The sequence below is a fragment of the Halichoerus grypus genome, chromosome 1 (genome assembly GCF_964656455.1).
Source record: "Halichoerus grypus chromosome 1, mHalGry1.hap1.1, whole genome shotgun sequence".
NCBI classification, from domain to species: Eukaryota; Metazoa; Chordata; class Mammalia; order Carnivora; family Phocidae; genus Halichoerus; species Halichoerus grypus.
The window spans coordinates 71,654,801-71,674,740 of record NC_135712.1 but is presented as its reverse complement, the minus strand read 5'-3'; the positions used below and the strand labels follow the sequence as shown (position 1 = coordinate 71,674,740).

At 34.8% G+C, this 19,940-nt stretch overlaps 1 protein-coding gene across 12 annotated transcripts in view; it reads right to left on the bottom strand.

Annotated features, from left to right (window-relative positions):
* The window catches only part of ACAP2 (ArfGAP with coiled-coil, ankyrin repeat and PH domains 2), a 133,424-nt gene that overhangs the window by 51,100 nt on the left and 62,384 nt on the right, over positions 1-19,940 (bottom strand). For all 12 annotated transcript variants that reach the window (XR_013445916.1, XR_013445929.1, XM_078067748.1 and 9 more), the window contains 4 exons: positions 9,401-9,459; positions 8,078-8,261; positions 3,912-3,956; positions 877-972 (listed from right to left, as the gene is read on the bottom strand). Coding sequence is in view for 10 of the 12 variants with exons in the window: in XM_078067748.1 (XP_077923874.1) it covers positions 877-972; positions 3,912-3,956; positions 8,078-8,261; positions 9,401-9,459 (384 nt within the window). In the remaining 2 variants the exon portion in view is untranslated. The remainder of the gene's footprint in view (positions 1-876; positions 973-3,911; positions 3,957-8,077; positions 8,262-9,400; positions 9,460-19,940) is intronic.

Below are 19,940 nucleotides of genomic sequence, written 5' to 3'. Positions count from 1 at the left end.
ATCACAAGTGTTGGTGAGGATGTGGAGAAAAGTGCACTAGTGGTGGGAATATAAACTGGTGCATCCACTATGGAAAACAGTATGGAGGCTCCTTAAAAATTTAAAAACAGAACTACCATATGTTCCAGCAATGCCCCTTCTACATATGTTCAATGTAAACAAAGATACTAATTTGAAAAAATATCTACATCACCATGTTCACTGCAGCATTATTTATAATAGCCAAGATACAGAAACAACCTAAGTGTCTGTCAAAAGATGAATAGATATGAAAATGTGGTGTATATATATACATGGGACTATTAGCCATTTAAAAAAAAAAAAAGGGAAATCTTGCCATTTGCAACATAGATGGACCTTGAAGGCATTACGTTAGGTGAAATAAATCAGGCAGAAAAAGACAAATACCATAGGATTTCACTTATATGTGGAATCAAAACAAAACAAAACAAAACCAAACTCACAGATACAGAGAATAGACTGGAATTTGCCAGAGGTGGGGGATGAGTGGACAAAATGGGTGAAGGGGGTCACAGGTACAAATTTCCAGTTATAAAATAAATAAGACCTGGGAATGTAATGTACAGCATGGTGACTATAGTTAACACTACTGTATCATATATTTGAAAGCTACTAAACAGTAGATCTTAAAAGTTCTGAAGACAAGAAAAAAAATGTTTAAGTCTATGGAGTAATAGTTTACTAAACTTTTGAGGTGGTCATTTGACTATAAATATGTGTGTATTAATACACACATTTATCTCAATTATTTTATACACCTAAATTAATGCAATATTATATGTCAATCACATCTCAATGAAAAAAATACAGATATCAATGCATAACACAGAATCAAGCAATACAGTACAATATTACCTGTGCACCAAGATCCTTCATGTAGGGCCCAAGTTCACTAAATAGATCATACCCTTGATGGAAGAAGGCCAAATGGGCATACATAAAAGATAACATCTAATAAGAGAAAAAAAGTTTAGCATTTTAAAATCATTCTTAAATATCCTGAAATTTTTAAAAATCTTAATCTTATCTAATGTTTAAAAATTATTCCATAAGAGCCCAAAATATCAAATTTAAAATTAGAACTGAGTCATTTTTCTTAAAAGAGTATTTCAGAAATATTTGTGAAGTGAGAATAAATTATATTTAAAAGAAATCTCTAAGTGGTTTAAAATTTTAAAAACGCCCCAAATTTTAGTTGTTTAACAGATTATTATATCCAGACAATCAAAATTCACATGGTAATAATTGAAAGAATCAAGTTTTCAATACTTTCACCATCTTCCCAGGTACATTATAAAAACCATATTATATGCCTTTCAACCAAACTCACTGGCAAAACTTTAAATTGCAAATAAAACATTAGAAAATTAGAAGAGGAAATATGAAGCTCTCAAAATAAAACAATCACACTTTATAACTGACTAGGATCACTAAACACAGCCCAAAGTAGGGGAATGCTTATTTTCTTTCTCAAGATACTGAAATAAAATGAGTCAACAGACTTTGCCAATATGGAGGTTTCTGTATATTCATTCCCAATATCCAAAAATGTTGCTAATAGGTTAAGATTTTTTCCAGGTTTTCCTACATTTTACCTATTCATGAAAGAAAAATCACCCTTGTTTTTATTTGTCATTTTTATATGGGAAGAAATTTAATTCAATCATAATAGTGAAAGAATCCTCCAAACATCCATGTTTATTTTTAGCAAGACGAGACATCTGTTTAATTTTCTGAAATTTAAAATAGGTCCTTAATATTCAAGAATGCTTCAAAAGAAGATTCTTTCAAGAGAAAAACCAATTAAAACACAAACACAAAAGAACAAAGCTCAATAAAAGATTATTCTGGAATTAGATTAACAGTAGTTATGCAACTTTATTAGTGTAATAAACACTTAATTATATAAAAAAAGAGGGTGAAAGATTAACAGCTACAACTACATAAAAATGTAAAACATGCCTGCACATCAAAACATATAATAAACATATTAAAAGATAAATGATAAACTAGGAAAACACATATGACAAAGGGTTAATAGTCTTAAAATATAAAAGATGTTACAAATCAGTACGAAAAAGATGAATACTTAACAAAAAAACAGGGAACACAGAGGCCAAAAAATATACAGAAAAAAATTCAAACTCATACATATTTAATACAAACTCATTTGTATTAAAGAAATGCAAAACTGAACAATGACATGACATTTTCTATCTACCAAATTATACGTAGAGTAGGAGAAATTAATACCCAGTGTTGATAATATAGTTCACTTTCACATACTACTAGTGGAAATGATGTATAACTCTTAAAATTTACCATTATTTTTTAAAAGTTTTAACAAATGCTTAAACCCTTTGACTAAGTAATCTCTTGTCTTAATCTATCCTAAGGAAATAATCATATTATTTATTAGAATGATCACTATAATGCTATTCTTTAAAGTCAAAAAACATGGAAATTACTTAAAAATCCATTAAAGGATAAAACTAATTTATGGCATAGTCAACTGACCTGCAAACTATATCTAGCCCTATCATCTATTTTTGGATGGCTTATGAGCTAACAGTGGTTTTTACATTTTTAAATGTTTGAAAGACAATGAAAAGAAGACATGAAATTCATGACATGGGAAAACTATATGAAATTCAAATTTCCATGTCCAGAAGAAAAATTCTTATTAACACACAATCATGCTATTCATTTACATATTGTCCATAGCTGCTTTCTCATTACAACATCACAGTTAAGTAATTACAACACAGACCACATGGCCCACAAAACCTAACATATTCACTACCTGGCCCTTCACAAAAAAAGGTTGCCTACTGCTAGTATATTCACATGGTAGAATTCTGTATGGCCAGGAAAGCCATTGTTAAATAAAAAATATTTAATAACATGTGATGATTTTGTAGTTACTATCAAAAGAACAAAGTTATAAAACATATGTAACAATGACTCCTATTTTGTTTAAAAAAATTAAATGCAATTTTAAAACACACATACACATTCATATACATACATGCCCACAGAAAGAGAGGAAAAAAGATGAAGATATATGCCAAGATATTAACAGTAGTTCTCCCTTGGTAGTAAGATTTGTAAGTGTTTTAATTTTTTTCTTCATACATTTTACTTTCCAATTTTCTACAATTAACACATAATACTCTCAATCTGGAAAAGGAAGTAGAGGTAAAGAGCAAGTACAATGTACTTACCTGATAAGAAATAACATAAATACAGAATTTAGGGAAAAGCTAGGTGGGGACAAGAATCAAAAGCAATTTATGCATACCCTTTCAGGGAAAAAACCAAAATACTTCAGTGAACAGAGAGGAAAAATTATTTCTAAGGTTCTCAAAATGTGAAAGAGTGCAATGTCATACCACTACCATCCCATGTCCACTTCTTTGTTAGGTTTAAGATTTAAAAAAATGGTCAAATAAAAAAATGGGCATAGAGGCTCAGGGAAAAACATTATCCTCAAATTTCACCCCATTTATTTTCAAACGGCACTTTAAAGAACAAACCAAAAGGCTGATAAAATCATCAATAACCCGGGAGGAAAAATTCTCTAAATGATACCATTTATGCATGCCCTCAATCTCAAATATTTAAATGTCACTATTAAGGAGCTCATGGTGTGTTAATAGAGGAGATACACATAAATAACTATAACATGAAGGAGACAAAAAAGTGGTTAAGTGACACAGAAGAAGTATGAAAAGATCTGTAAGATTAATTCTGAACCTGGAATAAATATATTTACATATATATATACACACACATAAATATACACACATATGATGCTGCTTTAAACGCTTATATATGTACACTTAGATCATATTAAAATGTTGAAAACATCATTTCAATAAATATCTTACTGATTTTAGGATTTCTGATCTCCTTTTTGATTGAAGGACATTAATCTGAGGGAAAATACACTTGGTTAATTACCCATGCATTTATTTTAAAAACTAATCTACAATGCAATATTGTAAAATTTGCTTTTTCTGATAGTTTGATACTTTTCCAGAAAAGTAAATAAAATCAAAGTTCAAGTTTTTCACCCTTTGACCCACGTTTTGCAAAAACAGTTAAGACAAACATACCAATGAAACTCTCATCTATTTTCAACTCAGAGAAAAACTGGCCATGCATAAGTCATAAATACTGTAGTGATAAAACTATCACTTTGATAGGCATATCAATTTCTTAGAATTCCATCTTTTCCCCATCCTCCTTATCTAATTGCTCATCTAGACCCTTCAACATATATCCTTAATGCAAATTCTCATCAATTTTTGCCACTACTACCAAACACCATCTTATCTTTTCTAGACTGTTGCAATAGCGTATGAACTAGTCTCTCTATACTCTTGACTCTCTACAATCCATTCTCCACACAGCAAACAGAGTGATCTTTTCAAAATATAAATAAGATTACACTATGTCCAACTTAAAACCTTCCAACTTCCTCCTGTAGCCTTCGTGGCCCTCTGTGATATCACCTTTCTAACCTAGTTTTCTATTACTTTCCCCTTTCTGTGCTCCAACCACAATCCAAAACTACTCCCACCTCAACACTTTCAAACTAGTTGTTCTGTCATGTCATAACTGTCTGCCCAGATAGGCATAAGGCTACCTGTTCCAATCAGGTCCCAGCTAAAATACTATCTCCTCAAAAAGGTCTAAGTAGGCCCTATGTACTCTCTAGTACAACAACCCTATTTATTTCCTTGATAGCATTCATAACTACCTTATATTTTCTTATTTACTTATGTCTTTTCCCCGGTTAAAGTGTGAGCTCCATAAGATCAAGGTCTTGCCTTATTCCCAGCTGCATTCCCCAAGTGGTACATAGTGAGGACTCAATAAATATTTGTTAACTAAATTAATAGACCTCAAATAATATTTTAATTAAACTAAATTTACTGAAAGATCAGTAAATTATGAAAGTTGCCTTTGTGGTATCTCTCCCAACTCTAGAAATTCTTAACAAATATTTTTTTTATCTATTACATATCAGCTTAATGAAATTAATGTTTATACAAAAAAAGAATCATTCACTTTTTGCTAATATTGTCAAAAGATTACAGAATATCTTCCTTTTTGATATGTTCTTCCCACTGAATATTCTCCCTGTTTTATAAGATAATTTTAAAGCACTGATCAGAAAACTAAAAACACACCAAGAAGTCCAAATAACTATGCTTAAATGAGCACTAATTTCCTTTGTATGTCTGTTTCAAGGCCTATTCAGTTTTGTTTTGGTTTTTTTTGTTTTTTAAAGATTTTATTTATTTATTTGACAGAGAGATAGAGAGAGAGCACAAGTAGGCAGAAAAGCAGGCAGAGGTAGAGGGAGAAGCAGGCTCCCCACAGAGCAGGGAGCCCAATGCGGGACTTGACCCCAGGACCCTGGGATCATGACCTGAGCCAAAGGCAGCCGCTTAACCGACTGAGCCACCCAGGCGCCCATGGCCTATTCAGTTTTGAGAACTAAAATATTAACTTTCAAATGCTCTAAGTAAAAGCAGAGGCTGCAGATAACCTATTATTCAGACTTTGAAAAATGCCAAAAGTGCTTCCATTTTATGTATTTTTTTATGTTGGGCAATGAAAAATAGCATGTACTTGGAAAAAAAAAAGTAAATTCAAATATTTACAGAAGCTAAAGCATGACAAACTTTATAAACTTGGATATTTGTTACTTACTACACCCTAAAATAGCCACTTTAGCCATATAATAAAATGACACAAGAGTTCTCATCAGAAAAATCAAATAAGGTGATAGTTACAGGGGACATGTGGATCCTAACTTAAAACTACTGGATGAGCACTAAATGAAATGGATAATTTATTTTCCAACCACTAGAGGAAAGAATATAACCTAGGAGTAAAAAAGAGATATAAATAATTATAATAAATGTGTTTAAGTGCTCTAACAGCAATGTGTATGACAATATTATGACAGCACAGAAGAAGCAGAGGCAAGGATGATTCACTTTGCCTGGAGAAACTTGTATAACTGACCCCAGAACAGAGAACAAAGTGGTAACAGAACAGGTAAACGCAATGCAAGAAGACCAATTTTTTGAGAACATCTTAATACTCTAGATAAGAAACAATAAAGACTGGTGTTAGGGCTGCAGCAAGGGTAAGAAAGAGCAGACTTAAGAGGTACACAGAACTTTTTTCTTTTTTTTTAAGAGTGAGTGTGCGCCAGCGGGGGGTAGGGGAGTGGGTCACAGAGGGAGAGGAAGAGAGAGAATCCCAAGCAAGCACCACACCCAGTGCGGGGCCTGACTCAGGGCTTGACCTCACCACCCTGAGATCATGACCTCAGCCCAAATCAAGAGTCAGATGCTCAACCAACTGAGCCACCCAGGTGCCCCAATACACAGAACTTTTTAAGGCAGTTTTGATTGTTAGATATAGCAGCTGAGAATGAGAATATCTGATATAATTCTCCATGTGACTTTCTAGGATTGAGTGAGAGGGTGTTGGCATTCAGTTAGGTAAGGGTAAAAAGAAGCCATTTGGAAGAAGACAGTTTTCAGTTGTGGATCAAAAAGAAAGAGGGATGTCTGAGAAAAATAGATTTTGTCATCTATACATGATGGTAATTCAAGCAAGGGGCATGAGACTTTCAGGGAAATCAAAAGGTCAGAAAAGAATAGGACCAAGAGGGAACCCTGAAAAAGAGGTTGAAAAGATGGACAAAGGAGAGAAGCCCAACATGGACACTGAAAAGAAATACAAGTTAATAGAAGTTAAGAAATAGAAGCTAAATAGAAGTTATTGCAATCTAAAAGTGGTTTGAGATAAATCAAGACAAAAGTATATTTCAAGAAAGAGAGTGTGGTCCACCATTTCAGTGAAACACAATAGTCAAGTTGGTTAAGAATTAAACTGTATCTAATGAGTAAGACCTTAGCATGAGCTATGTCAGTGGAATGGGATAGGAAGACAATACTCATCCTACCGCAAAAAGTGGAGTAAATGGGAGAGGGCTAATGGGAGAAAGGAAATACAGAGCATTCCATTCTTGAAGATTATCGTTAATAAATGAAATGCACTTCATTGAGGTTTATCCGAGGCGCGATTATTGCTAATTGAAAACTTTAACTTCCCACTTACTGAATAGAAACTTAAAAAAAACTTAGTCATTTTCTACTGTTTTGCTAAGTTTTCTAAGTAGTTTTTAATCACTAATTTGTATATGGTTACTTACGTATTTTTTTAAAGAAATAATCTGTGATTGCTAGTCAACAATCTCTGGAGACTCCACTGCTGTTTTGTAAAAGGAGATTCAGACAAACTAATTTCCTGAGCTTTAAAGCTTTCAACTCATGATATATAGGAACACATCAAGTACATGTGAAATAATGTACACTTTGCCTTCACTTTTCATGTCTCTCGAATCCCTTTGGAGACCTATCACATTCAAACTGATTTCAATTTTACATAGGACCAGAAGATCACCAGGCAACTTACCAAATACTGATCTCTAGTTTTAAAAAATAGCATGTAATGCAATTATGAGAACAACACTTCTAGAAATATTTTACATTTGTCAATATGGTATGCCTTAATACCTCTAAGAATCTACTCTAAAGAAATAATCAGAAATGTGGCAAAAGATTTATATACAAAGATGTTATTATCATTTACAATTATTGAAAACTATATTTTCACTATTGCCAGTAAAAACTGGCAACAATATGTCTGATAAGCAGTATTAATTAAATTAACCTAGCAACTCCATAGAATAAAATAAAGCGATTAAAATGCTTTTTACAACATTTAAAAATGGGAGAAAGTATCATGTTAAGTGAAAAGGGGAAGAAATCAGAACCAAAGGTATACACATGTACACACACATATTTATGTGCATACACAGATATACAGACAAGTGAAAAGTCTTCACAAAAGATCATGGCTTAATTTTAGACTCAAAGAAACAGTATTAGTTCTTCTCAGTGTAATCACTCAAAAGTAATGACATGTTTAGTAAGCATTTTTTGAAAACATATAATAAATATACCTGAAGTACATAGTCGAGGGCTATATGTCGAAAACATTTTCTTGTTGCTGTCAGAATGTTCGTGGCTTCTTCAACTTCGTGCTGTTTGTTTCTTTGTACTTGAGCATTTTTTACTAATGCATTTTCTTTTTCTTCACTGACTTTTTCAAATTGCTTCTTGGCATCTTTGAATTTTCTAAGATCTCTAAAAAAATAAAAACAGGAAAACTTCCATAAATCCTACTGTGGGTGATCTACAAACCACACTTTAAGAAATATCACTTGTTTCTTGTTGAGGGAAATTACTGGGCCAAAGGGCATAAATATATTCTTAAAACACACATACATACAATCTTTGGTAAAAGAACTGCATACCTGTAAAGGGTAATGGTTTCCATTTCAGTATTCTGAAACCCTTGACTCATTAATGATCTTAGATAAGTACTTTTGATCTTAGATAAGTACTTTTTTCTACCAGAGAACCAGGCAAAATGACTTGAAGACAAATGATTTTAAAATAATAATAAAGTAGACCTGAGAAAGACTTTAAAGGCTTTGTAAGAAGCCATAAATTTTCATGCATACATTCTATAAGGACATTCTGAACGTTAGTCTATTATTTGGAAAGAATCTGTGAGATATCACTAGCAGGACAATAAATTCTAACCTACTAAACGGCAGTGCACTATGTTCACGAGATGTGCTACTTCTATAATTTATCCTGAATACTGTATCATAACCAACTTTATCTGTAATTTTATATATTCTCAGTCAGGAATTAAAAGAGAAAAACTGAATTATTAATGTGGGAAAGGAAAATGTTCCTACCTGGAAAGTTCAGATGTTTTTACTTCTAGTTCAATTTTATTTCACATATAAAATGGGATGAATGTGACACAAAAGGATCACATGTAGCAAAAAACATGCACTTTTATGATTCATTCTCATATATTCCATTATATTCTCTTCAAAGAAAAACCATATTGAGACTATGGAAAACTTAGTCTCCACTATAATAACTAATAGTATTTCAACCACTTTTGGGATCTGCTTTGATTTTGAAAGGTCATTAAATTATTTTATTTTTTAATCTATAACAATCCTAGTTATATATCCTGAATACAAATTTCATAGTATAAATGATTCACTGAAAGACATGAAGTCTGATTCCCTTATGGAATAATTCAAGAGGAAATGCAATATACACTTCACAAAGCAAAAAAACAAAAACTCCAATATTTTCAATAAATCACAGTCCATAAAATTCTTCTCAAAAGATAACCAACTCCCAGATGTGATCATGAACTTGTTGCTTTTCTTTTCTCTTCACTGCAATTGACTTACTCTTTAACAAAGTTCTGAAGCTGTGCTTTAATTGATCTCTGAGTTTGGTCAAATAGGATCTAAAAGATAAAATGTAACATTAAACAATTAGAAAAATAAATAAAAAATAATTTTCATGTAGGTTGATAAATAATACATCCTTCCACCAGTACTCCAATTCTAATAACACTTATATTTCTTATTGAAGACTACATAAAAAATAAGCATTTAAAAAAGAAACTGAAACTGATTTTCAAGCGAATTTCATCTAAAAAATAAAATTATTTCTAATTACAGGGAAAATCAAATTTGCATTACTATTTAAATAGAATGTTAAAACAATAAAGCAATTTATTTCCTTGACTTTAATCAAGCTTTGAAAAACAACCTGAAAGAGTAACACAAATTCCACTTCATTTACTACAGGAATTTCTTACTTTCACGTATCAAAACACTTGAAGTAAAAACAACTCCAAAACTGCCTTATATCTTAGTTAGAGGTTACTCATTTGGGAAGACCTAGGGATTTAAGTGTTTTACACTCTTAATTTGAGTAAACATTATATAGTCCTTTAGGTTCAATGACTGCTAAGATTAGAAACAAAAATAAAATTTTATTCCTGGTGAAAATATTTTGCCCCACTTAAATAATGCCACATATTAAACTTTAGTAGCTCTATGTGTGGGAAATTTCACTGGGCTTGTCATGAAAATTCTGAGTATTTTAATAATTTACAGATACTCTACATTCAGAGATGAACAGGCACAAAAACCAATATTCAAAACAAAAAAAAAATCCTGTACCCTTCTCATTAAAAACAGTACCAATTTCACTCTCTCTGAAATCTTGCTACTAGCAAAGTCTCATGTTCTTGCCTAAATACTAAACACCAACACCACACACACCCACACAACACACACCACACCTGAACTGAGTACTACAAGATTTAAAAATATGACAATTTACATCCAGAGAGAAAAAATTGTTTTCTGTAGTATGTTAAACCCAAAGTAGTAAATCCAAATTAAGCAGAAGAGAGGAAATAATAAAGATGATCGGAAGTCAGCTAAACAGAAAACAGAGTATCAGTAACCAAAACGCAACAAAAACATAAGCCAGTTCTTTCAGAAGATCTATAAAGTTGATAAACCTCCTGCCAAAGAAAAAATTGTAAAACACGAACTCAGGGGCAACTAGGTGACTCAGTCAGTTAAGCATCCAACTCTTGATTTTGGCTTAGGTCAAGGTCTCAGGGTTGTGAGATCAAGCCTCACATTGGGCTCCACGCTGGGTTTGGAGCCTGCTTGAGATTCTCTCTCTCCCTCTCCCTCTGTCCCTACCCCCAGCTCTAAAAAAAAAAAAAAGAAGAAAAAAAGAAAAAAAAACTTCAAATACCAAGAAGGAGAGAGATGACAACACCACAGATTCTACAAATATTAAAAAGAATAACCAGGGGAACTGGGGAATAATTCTATGCCTATAAATTTAACAGACAAGATGGGTTAATTCTTTGAAAGACAAAAACTACCAAAGCTCACTCAATAAGAAATCAATAACCTAAACAGAATTAAAGAAATAGAATCTATTAAAAACCTCCCATATCCTATAAAGTTTAAAGCTATACTTACATAAAACTTAGCAATCCCACTCGAGGTACTTGCCCAAGAAAAAAGAAAACTTAGACTTACACCAAAATCTGTATGCAAACATTTATAGCAATTCCGTTCCTAAATGCCAAAAACTGGAAACAATCCAAACGTCCTTGAAGAAATAAACTATGGTACATCCATGCAATGGAATACTACTCAGCAATAAAAAGGAACAACTATTAATACATACAACAACATAGATGAATCTCAATGGATTTAGCTAAGTAAAATAAGTCATATTCAAAAGGCTACAAACTATATGATTCCATTTATATGACATTCAGGAAAAGATAAAACTATAGGGATGAAGAATAAATCAGAAATTTCTAGTGGTCGGGGGTAGAAGGTACTAACAACGGAGTAAAATAAGGGTATTTTTAGGGTTATTGGAACTGTCATGCATCTAGATTGTGGTATGGAGATCCAACTATATGTGTCTGTCAAAATTCATAAAGCTAATTAATAGTATTTATCACAGAATTAGAACAAATAATCCTAAAATTCTATGGAACTACAAAGGCCACAAAGATTCAAAGCAATCTTGCAAAAAAACAAAACTGGAGGCATCACAATCCCAGATTTCAAACTCTACTGCAAAGCTACAGTAATCAAACAGTATGGTACTAGCACAAAAACATACACAGAGAACAATGGAACAGAATAAAGAGCCCAGAAACAAACTCATATTCAACTAATCTACAATAATGGAGGCAAGAATATACAGCAGAGAAAACACAGTCTCTTCAATACACTCTGTTGGGAAAACTGGACTGATACACGCAAAAGAATGAAACTGGACCATTTTCTTATATCATACACAAAAATAAACTCAAAATAGATTAAAGACCTACATGTGACATCCGAAACCATAAATATCCTAAAAAGAATACATAGGCAGTAAACTCTTGGACATTGGCCTTAGTATTTTTCTGAATCTATCTCCCCAGGCAAGGGAAATAAAGGAAAAATAAACAATTGTGACTATATCAAATTTAAAAGTTTTGCACGGTGAAGGGAACCATGAACAAAATGAAAAGGTAACATACTGAATGGGAGAAGATATTTGCAAATGATATATCTGATAAGGGGTTAATACCTAAAATACATAAAGAATTCATACACAGGGCACCTGGGTGGCTTAGATGGTTAAGTGTCTGCCTTTGGCTCAGGTCATAATCTCGGGGTTCTGGGATCAAGCCCTGCATCAGGCTCCTCACTCAGTGGGGAGTCTGCTTCTCCCTTTCTCTCTCCCTCTGTGACCTCTCTTGCTCTTGCTCTCACTCTCTCTCAAATAAATAAATAAAATCTTAAAAAAAGAACTCATACACAAAACAAACAATCTGGTTTAAAAATTGGCAGAGGACTTGCATAGACATTTTTTCAAAGAAAATATACAGATGGCCAACAAACACATGAAAAGATGCTCAACGTCACTCATCATCAGGGAAATGCAAATCAAAACCATAATGAGCTGGGGCGCCTGGGTGGCTCAGTCGTTAAGCATCTGCCTTCAGCTCAGGTCATGATCCCAGGGTCCTGGGATTGAGCCCCACATCGGGCTCCCTGCTCAGCGGGAAGCCTGCTTCTCTCTCTCCCATTCCCCCTGTTTGTGTTCCCTCTCTCGCTGTGTCTCTCTCTGTCAAATAAATAAATAAAAATCTTTAAAAAAAAAAAAACAAACCATAATGAGCTATCACCTCACACAAGTCAGAATGGCTAGTATCAAAAAGACAAGAACAAGTGTTGGTGAGGATATAGAAACAAGGGAACCCTCAATATCCCTCATGAACATGGATGCAAAAATTCTTAATACATAACAATGATATGTAATAACAACATATAAAAAGGACAATATATCATAACCAATTAGGACTTATTCTGGGATTGCAAGATTGATTTAACATTCAAAAATCAATGACTATAATTTACCATGTTAACAAACTAAAACAGAAAAACTATACAAAAAAGCATTTGACCAAATCCAACATCCATTCCTAATAAAAATTCTCAGGAACCCAGGAATAGAAGGGGACTTCTTCAAACTAATAAAAGGCACATATGAAAAACCTACAGTTAACATATTCAGTGGTGAAAGCCTTCTTTTTTTTTTTTTTTTTTTTTGTGGTGAAAGGCTTAATGGCAATGATCAAGAACAAGGCAAGACTGTCTCCTCTCATCACTTCTATTCAACACTGTACTAGAAATCCTAGCAATGCAATCAAGCAAGAAAAATGAAAAAAGGGGAAAATATCAGAAAGGAAGAATATAAAACTATCTTTATCCATAGGTGATATGATTGGCTATATAGATAATACTATGGAATTTACAGAAAAGTCTACTAGAACTAATAAGTGTACTTAGCAGGGCCACAGGAACAAAGTCAATATACATAATTCAATGCTATTTCTGTATACCAGCGACAACTAATTAGAAACCGAACTTTACAGTAGCATCAAAAAATAGGAAATGCTGGGGCGCCTGGATGGCTCAGCGGTTAAGCATCTGCCTTGGGCTCATGAGGGTCATGATCCCAGGATCCTGGGATCAAGCCCCACATCAGGCTCCTTGGTCAGCAGAGAGCCTGCTGCTTCTCCCTCTCCCTCTGCTGCTCCCCTTGCTTGTGCTCTCTGTCTGTCTCTCTCTCTGTCAAATAAATAAATAAAATCTTTTTTTTTTTTTTTTTAAGATTTTATTTATTTATTTGAGAGAGAGAGAGCACAAGAGGGGGGAGCGGGAGAGGGAGAAGCAGACTCCCTGCTGAGCAGGGAGCCCGATGCGGGACTCGATCCTGGGACTCCAGGATCATGACCTGAGCCGAAGGCAGTCACTTAACCAACTGAGCCACCCAGGCGCCCAATAAATAAAATCTTAAAAAAAAATAGGAAATGCTTAGGGATACAATTGACAAAAGATATGTAAGACTTGTACAGTGAAGACTACAAAACATTACCAAGAGAAATTAAAGAAAACTTAAATAAATGGAGAGATATACTGTGTTCATGGATTCGAAGACTCAATATTAGGATGATGTCAACTCTCACCAAATTGATCTATACCTTCAATGCAATCCCACTCTAAATCCCAGTAAGATTTTCTGTAGAAGCTGGAAATCTGATTCAAAAATTTATGTGAAAATGTAAAAGACCTAGAATAGCCAAGCCAATTTTGAAAAAAAGGAACAAAGCTGGAATAGCTACACTACCTGACTTCAAGGCTTACTATGAAAGCTGCAGTAATCAAGGCTATTGTGCTATTAGAATAAAGATAAGCAAAAAGATCAGTGAAACAAAATAGAGCCCAAAAATGACCCACACATTTTTTTAGACAGTGTGGCGCTGGTGGTATACTGGTGAGCATAGCCGCCTTCCAAAAGTTGCCAAAATGGGAAAGAGAAATTTTTTGAGCAAATGGTATTAGAACAAACAACTGAAGAGCCATATGCTGAAAAAAAATAAACCTTGACCCTTACCATGCAAACATACAGAAAATTTAACTCAGAATGGATCACAAATCTAAACACAGAATAAACTGGCAAACATTTCTTGGTAAAACACAAAAAGAAAACTATAAAAGAAAACAATCAATAAACTGACAATCAAAATTAAAAACTACTGCTCTTCAAAAGATACGGTTATAAAAGTGAAAAAGACAAGCCAAAGCCTGGAAGAAAATATATGCAAAACATTTATCTGACAAAAAACATATCTGGAATACAGAAAGAACTCTTACAACTAAATAAGATTTTAAAAATCCAAAAATTTTTAATGGCAAAAGATCTGACATTTCATCAAGAAGATACATTAATGGAAAATAAACACACAAAAAAAGATGCTCAGCATCTCTAGTTATTAAGAAAATGCAAATTAAAACCATGATAAATTTAAAAAGAGTGACCATACCAAGTGTGTTGATTGTGTGAAGCAACTAGAACTCTCATACATGGCTGCTGTAAAATATATAGTCAACTTTGGGAAACAATTTCCAAATTCTGGGAGGTTTTCTTTAATTTCTTAGAAGTTAAAATTTTTTTAAAATTTAACATAGGAAAGAATATTAATATTATTATTATAAACAAGTTATTTTCTCTTCCCTTAATTTTTCTTACCAATGTTTTGTAGTCTTCACTATACAAATAGTTTTATAAAAAGTTAAACATAATCCTACCTTATAAATTAGCCATTCTACTCCTATTTACACTAAAGAAATAAATGCATATACCTATATAAACTTTTACATATATTTTTATAAGCAGCTTTATTTATAATAGCCAAAACCCAAAAACAACTCAAACAACTTTAAACTATGTCCACAAATTCTTTAACACTCCTCCCTTCAAAAGTGGAGTCTGATGCTTCTTACCTTGAGAATAAGCTGGTTATAGTGCCTTACTTCTAACACATGGTAATATGGAGGAAGTGAAAATGTGTGACTTCTAAGACTAAGTCATGAAAAGTATTGCAGCTTTCTCTTTGCCCTTGCTCTTGGATAGCTTGTTTAGGGAGTAACCACATTCTATGTAGTAAGGACACTCAAGCAGCCCAGGGAGGAGGCTCCTTGGGAGGAACTGAGGCCTGCCTGGATCCAACAGCCATGTGCATGGCCCTATCTTGGAACTGGATCCTCCAGCCCCAGTAAAGCTTTCAACTGACTGTGGCCCAGCCAACACCTTAACAGCAATCTCATAGAAGACTGAGCCAGAACAACTCAGCTATGTCTCTTTAAAAAATTCCTGGCCCAGAAACCATGATAATAAATGTTTATTGTTTTAAGCCACTCTATTTTGGGGTAATCCACTATACAGCAATAGATAACTAAGACATCCATCAACAGGTGAATGGATAAATTATGGCATATCCATACAGTGTAACAGTATTAAGCAATAAAAAAATGAATGAATTATTGATAAGCACAACACTATTGAGTCTCAAAATAATTACACTGATTCTATTTACATGTAAGTATAGAAAATTCAAACTAATCAATAATGATAGAAAGCAGATCAGTGAATGACTAGAAATGAGGCGGCAGCAAACAATTATAAAGCGGCATAGGAAACCTTTTGGGGTGTGACTGTTACTATGTTCACTCAGTGACAGTTTACATGGAGGTTTACATATCTCAACATTTCCAAAATTGTACACTTTAATATGCTGGCTATATTATTCCTCAGTAATGCTGTTTAAAAAAATCAATATATTCCAGAGGAAAAAAACACAATGTTTTCCTGTGTAGCATTGTCATTGTTTTAAAACTATAAAAACATTACTATCTACATCCCCCAAGACACAGCATTACCTAAACTAAATTTTATATACATTTGAATGGATAAGAAGTATTTTAGGAAACTGCCAATTATCTAGGCAACATATTTTCAACACCTCCATTACAGTGAAAAGTATGTTGTTAATGCAAAAGTAACTGAGTGAAGAACTGTCTGTCTCCTACCTGCCAACTGCATGCCACCCGGACAACCTACCAGCTACCTACTGCTGTCTCCTGTGCGAACTGCTCCAGAGTTGCCTCAGTTAGTCCCATTTCTTAAATCACTAATCTATACTCGGCCTGAGGCAGAATTCACAGCATTCCTCTTCATATGCTAAAAGTAAAAAGCTCTATAAGCCTTGAAAGAATCAGAGGGTGAAATAAAAGTAGCCTTGTCAATGTTCCTGGAAGCCAGGTACCAAATGAACTTTGTAAGACTCTTTCCTAAGTTTTTGTCCTTTATCTGATTTCCCCATTTTCCTTGTGTTGTGTTCTACCATCTTCACTAATTGGGGATTCTGATCCAGATCTTATCCAAAGTGCTCAGTAATCACCCAAAAACTTCACTTAGGTTTTAGACCAAAAAAATTGTTTTATCCTCAGAATTGAGTACACCTCGGGTCTTGTCTTTTGTTTCTACACCACAAAACCTGGAATGGTATAATAAAGCCACAATGAGACATTGGGGGGGTGAGGGAAGCTACCACATAAAAGCTAAGGTTCAATTCCATTTCTGGACATTAACAGTATTATTCTTAGCGACATATATATGTAACAAATAACCAACAATGTATCATTTGACCTATCTGCTAATTATAAAAGGATCTAACTTGAGTGCATAGATAATATATAGCTGTTTAAAACTGGGTGGCTCAGTCAGTTAAGCAGCAGACTCTTGATTTCAGCTCAGATCATGATCTCAGGATTGTGGGATTGAGCCCCATGTTGGGCTCCACACTCAGTGGGGAGTCTGCTCGAGGATTCTCTCTCTCCCCCTCCCTCTGGCCTCCCCACTCACCCTCTGTCACTCTCTCTCTAAAATCAATCAACCAATCAATCTTTAAAACCAATGGCTTACACTCAGGTTTATTTCCCATTCATGTCTGGACCTGGTTAAAGCAACACTATCTCACCTGCTTTCAGGAAAGGATGAAAGCTGAGATGCACTTTACACATGGCAAAGAGTACTCTAGGAAGGTTAGAAGAAGATAGGCTACACATCCATAGTTGGCACTGAAAGTTTCCAGTTCTTACCATTTAGGTCCCATTGGTTCAAAGTATAAATTTTGTAAAGTCTTCGTCTTCCATTTAAATTTTATTCAACCACCACAGCACTCTCTTCTATAATTCTACAGGACAAAATCATCCCTGTGCTTTCCAAAATCTATAGAAGAGTACAGGGCTATGGCTGTGGACTCACTGAATCTTTTTTGGTTTAAGATTTATTTTATTTATTTATTTGAAAGAAAAAGTGTGAGCGAGCAGAGGGGAGGGACAGTAGGAGAGGGAGAGAGTCTCAGGTAGACTCCCCGCTCAATGTGGAGCCCGACCCCTGGCTCGATCCCACAACCCTGAGCCAAAATCAAGAGTCAGACACTTAACTGACTGGGCCACCCAGGCGCCCCTGGACTCACTGAATCTTTTCATTAATCTCACTAGACCTGTAAATAGGCCAATAATAAATCAAGTGGTCTCTTCTTTGCTATCATCAGGAACAGGTCCCAATATTCAAATGATTGTTTATCATTTGTTCCTCTTTTTCTACATTCTCTGCTTGTCCTAGCCTATCCATTTCTCTAAATTCTTCTTTCTCCCTTCATTCCTCTACAGCAGTGATTCTTTGCTAGCTTATCATGGGGAAAGCTAACAGAAAATACCAAGGTCCAAACTTGTTGAAGAAAGATAGAATCCCTGGGGCGCCTGGGTGGCTCAGTCCATTGAGCATCCAACTCTTGATTTCAGCTCAGGTCATGATCTCAGATAGGGGAATCGAGCCCCACCTCCAGCTCCATGCCTAACACTGTCTGTTTAAGATTCTCTCCCTCTCCCTCTGCCCTCCCTCCCCACCCTCCACCCCCGCTCGCACATGCAAACATGCTCTCTCTCTCTATCTCTCAAAAAAAAAAGAAAAAAGAATACTTCTGTATTTTTATTAAGTTTGCTAAGTGATTCTATTACTTAAAGATTGAAACAAACTGCTCTAACTCAAGGGTTCTTAAATTGGTTGCACATTAGAATAACCTGGGGAACTTTTAAATACCCTGATAATCAGAAACACTGGTGAGACTCAGGAATCAGTATATTTAAAGTTCCCCAGGTGTAAACCAGCATTATGCGTACCACCTGGTTGCTTGTTAGAAAAGAAGAATTTCCAAAACCACTCCAGACTTACAGAATCAGTCTGCATTTACCAAGATTTCCAAGTAGTTTGTTTGGGGGAAGCAATGCACTATTTCAAACTAGGCTGCACACTGGAATGACCTGGGGACCTTTGAAAATTACTGATGCCTGGTTCCTACTTCCAGAGATTCTGATTTTAGCTAGTCTGGGTTGCAGCTTTGGTTCATCCACTACCACTCCACTGAGAAAAATTCACCAAGGTAACTAGTCTTTAAATCACTTTCACTAAAGCAGAAAAAAGGTCTCTCTTCAGTGGGTGTCATGACAGATAGAGTCCCTGGAAGTGGACAAAAATAAAGGAGTCCTTTAGAGCAGAGCACAGCACATTTTTTCTGTAAAAGACTAGACAGTATTTTAGGCTTGTGGGTCATGTGGTCTTTGTCACAACTACTCTCTTTGTAGTAGCCATAGACAATACAGAAACGAATGTGTTCCAGTGAAACTTTATATGCAAAAGGGGGGTGATGGGCTAGATCTGACCTTCAAACCAAAGTCTGCCAACCCCTGCTCTAGAACAGCGGTTCTCAAACTTTATAGTACCTCAGAACTGCCTAGAAGGCTTGTTCAAACACAGATGGCTGGCTCCCAGCCTCAGAATGCCGATTCAGTAGATCTGGGTGAACTCTGAGAAGTTCTAACAAGTCCCCAGGTGATGCTGATGCTGTTAGTCCATGGATCACAATTTGAGAATCACTGATTTAAAGTAGTGGGTCTCAAACTACTACATGTCAGAATCACCTAGAGAAATTTTTAAAATTCTGATGCTATACTCCAGATGACATAAATCAAAATCCCTGGAGATGGGGACAAATTTTCTACTGTAAAGGTTCCAAACACTTGGGTCAATGGCACACACTACTGGTGTGCTGAAAGATACAGCAGACTGTATATACAGATGGCCACCAACAATTCCTCTCATCCCTCCATGTGCATGGTACTCTCCCACCAAAAGGTAGAGTTTATTTCCCTTTACACTGAATTTGGGGTAGCCCTGTGTCTTGCTTTGACCGAAAGAATGTAGCAGAAATGATTCTGTGTGATTTCCAGGTCTAAGCCTGAAGAAAAGCTAGCTATCACATTAAGAAGCCTGATTACCCTGCTGGAGAGAGACCACATTATAAGAGAAAAGTCCTCGAGAATGAAAGACTCCAAAGGGCAGAAGAGCCTGGCCAATCCCAGCCATTCTAGCCACCCCAGGTAAGGCACCAGACATGCTGGATCCTCCAGCCACACACAAACCACTCAGCCA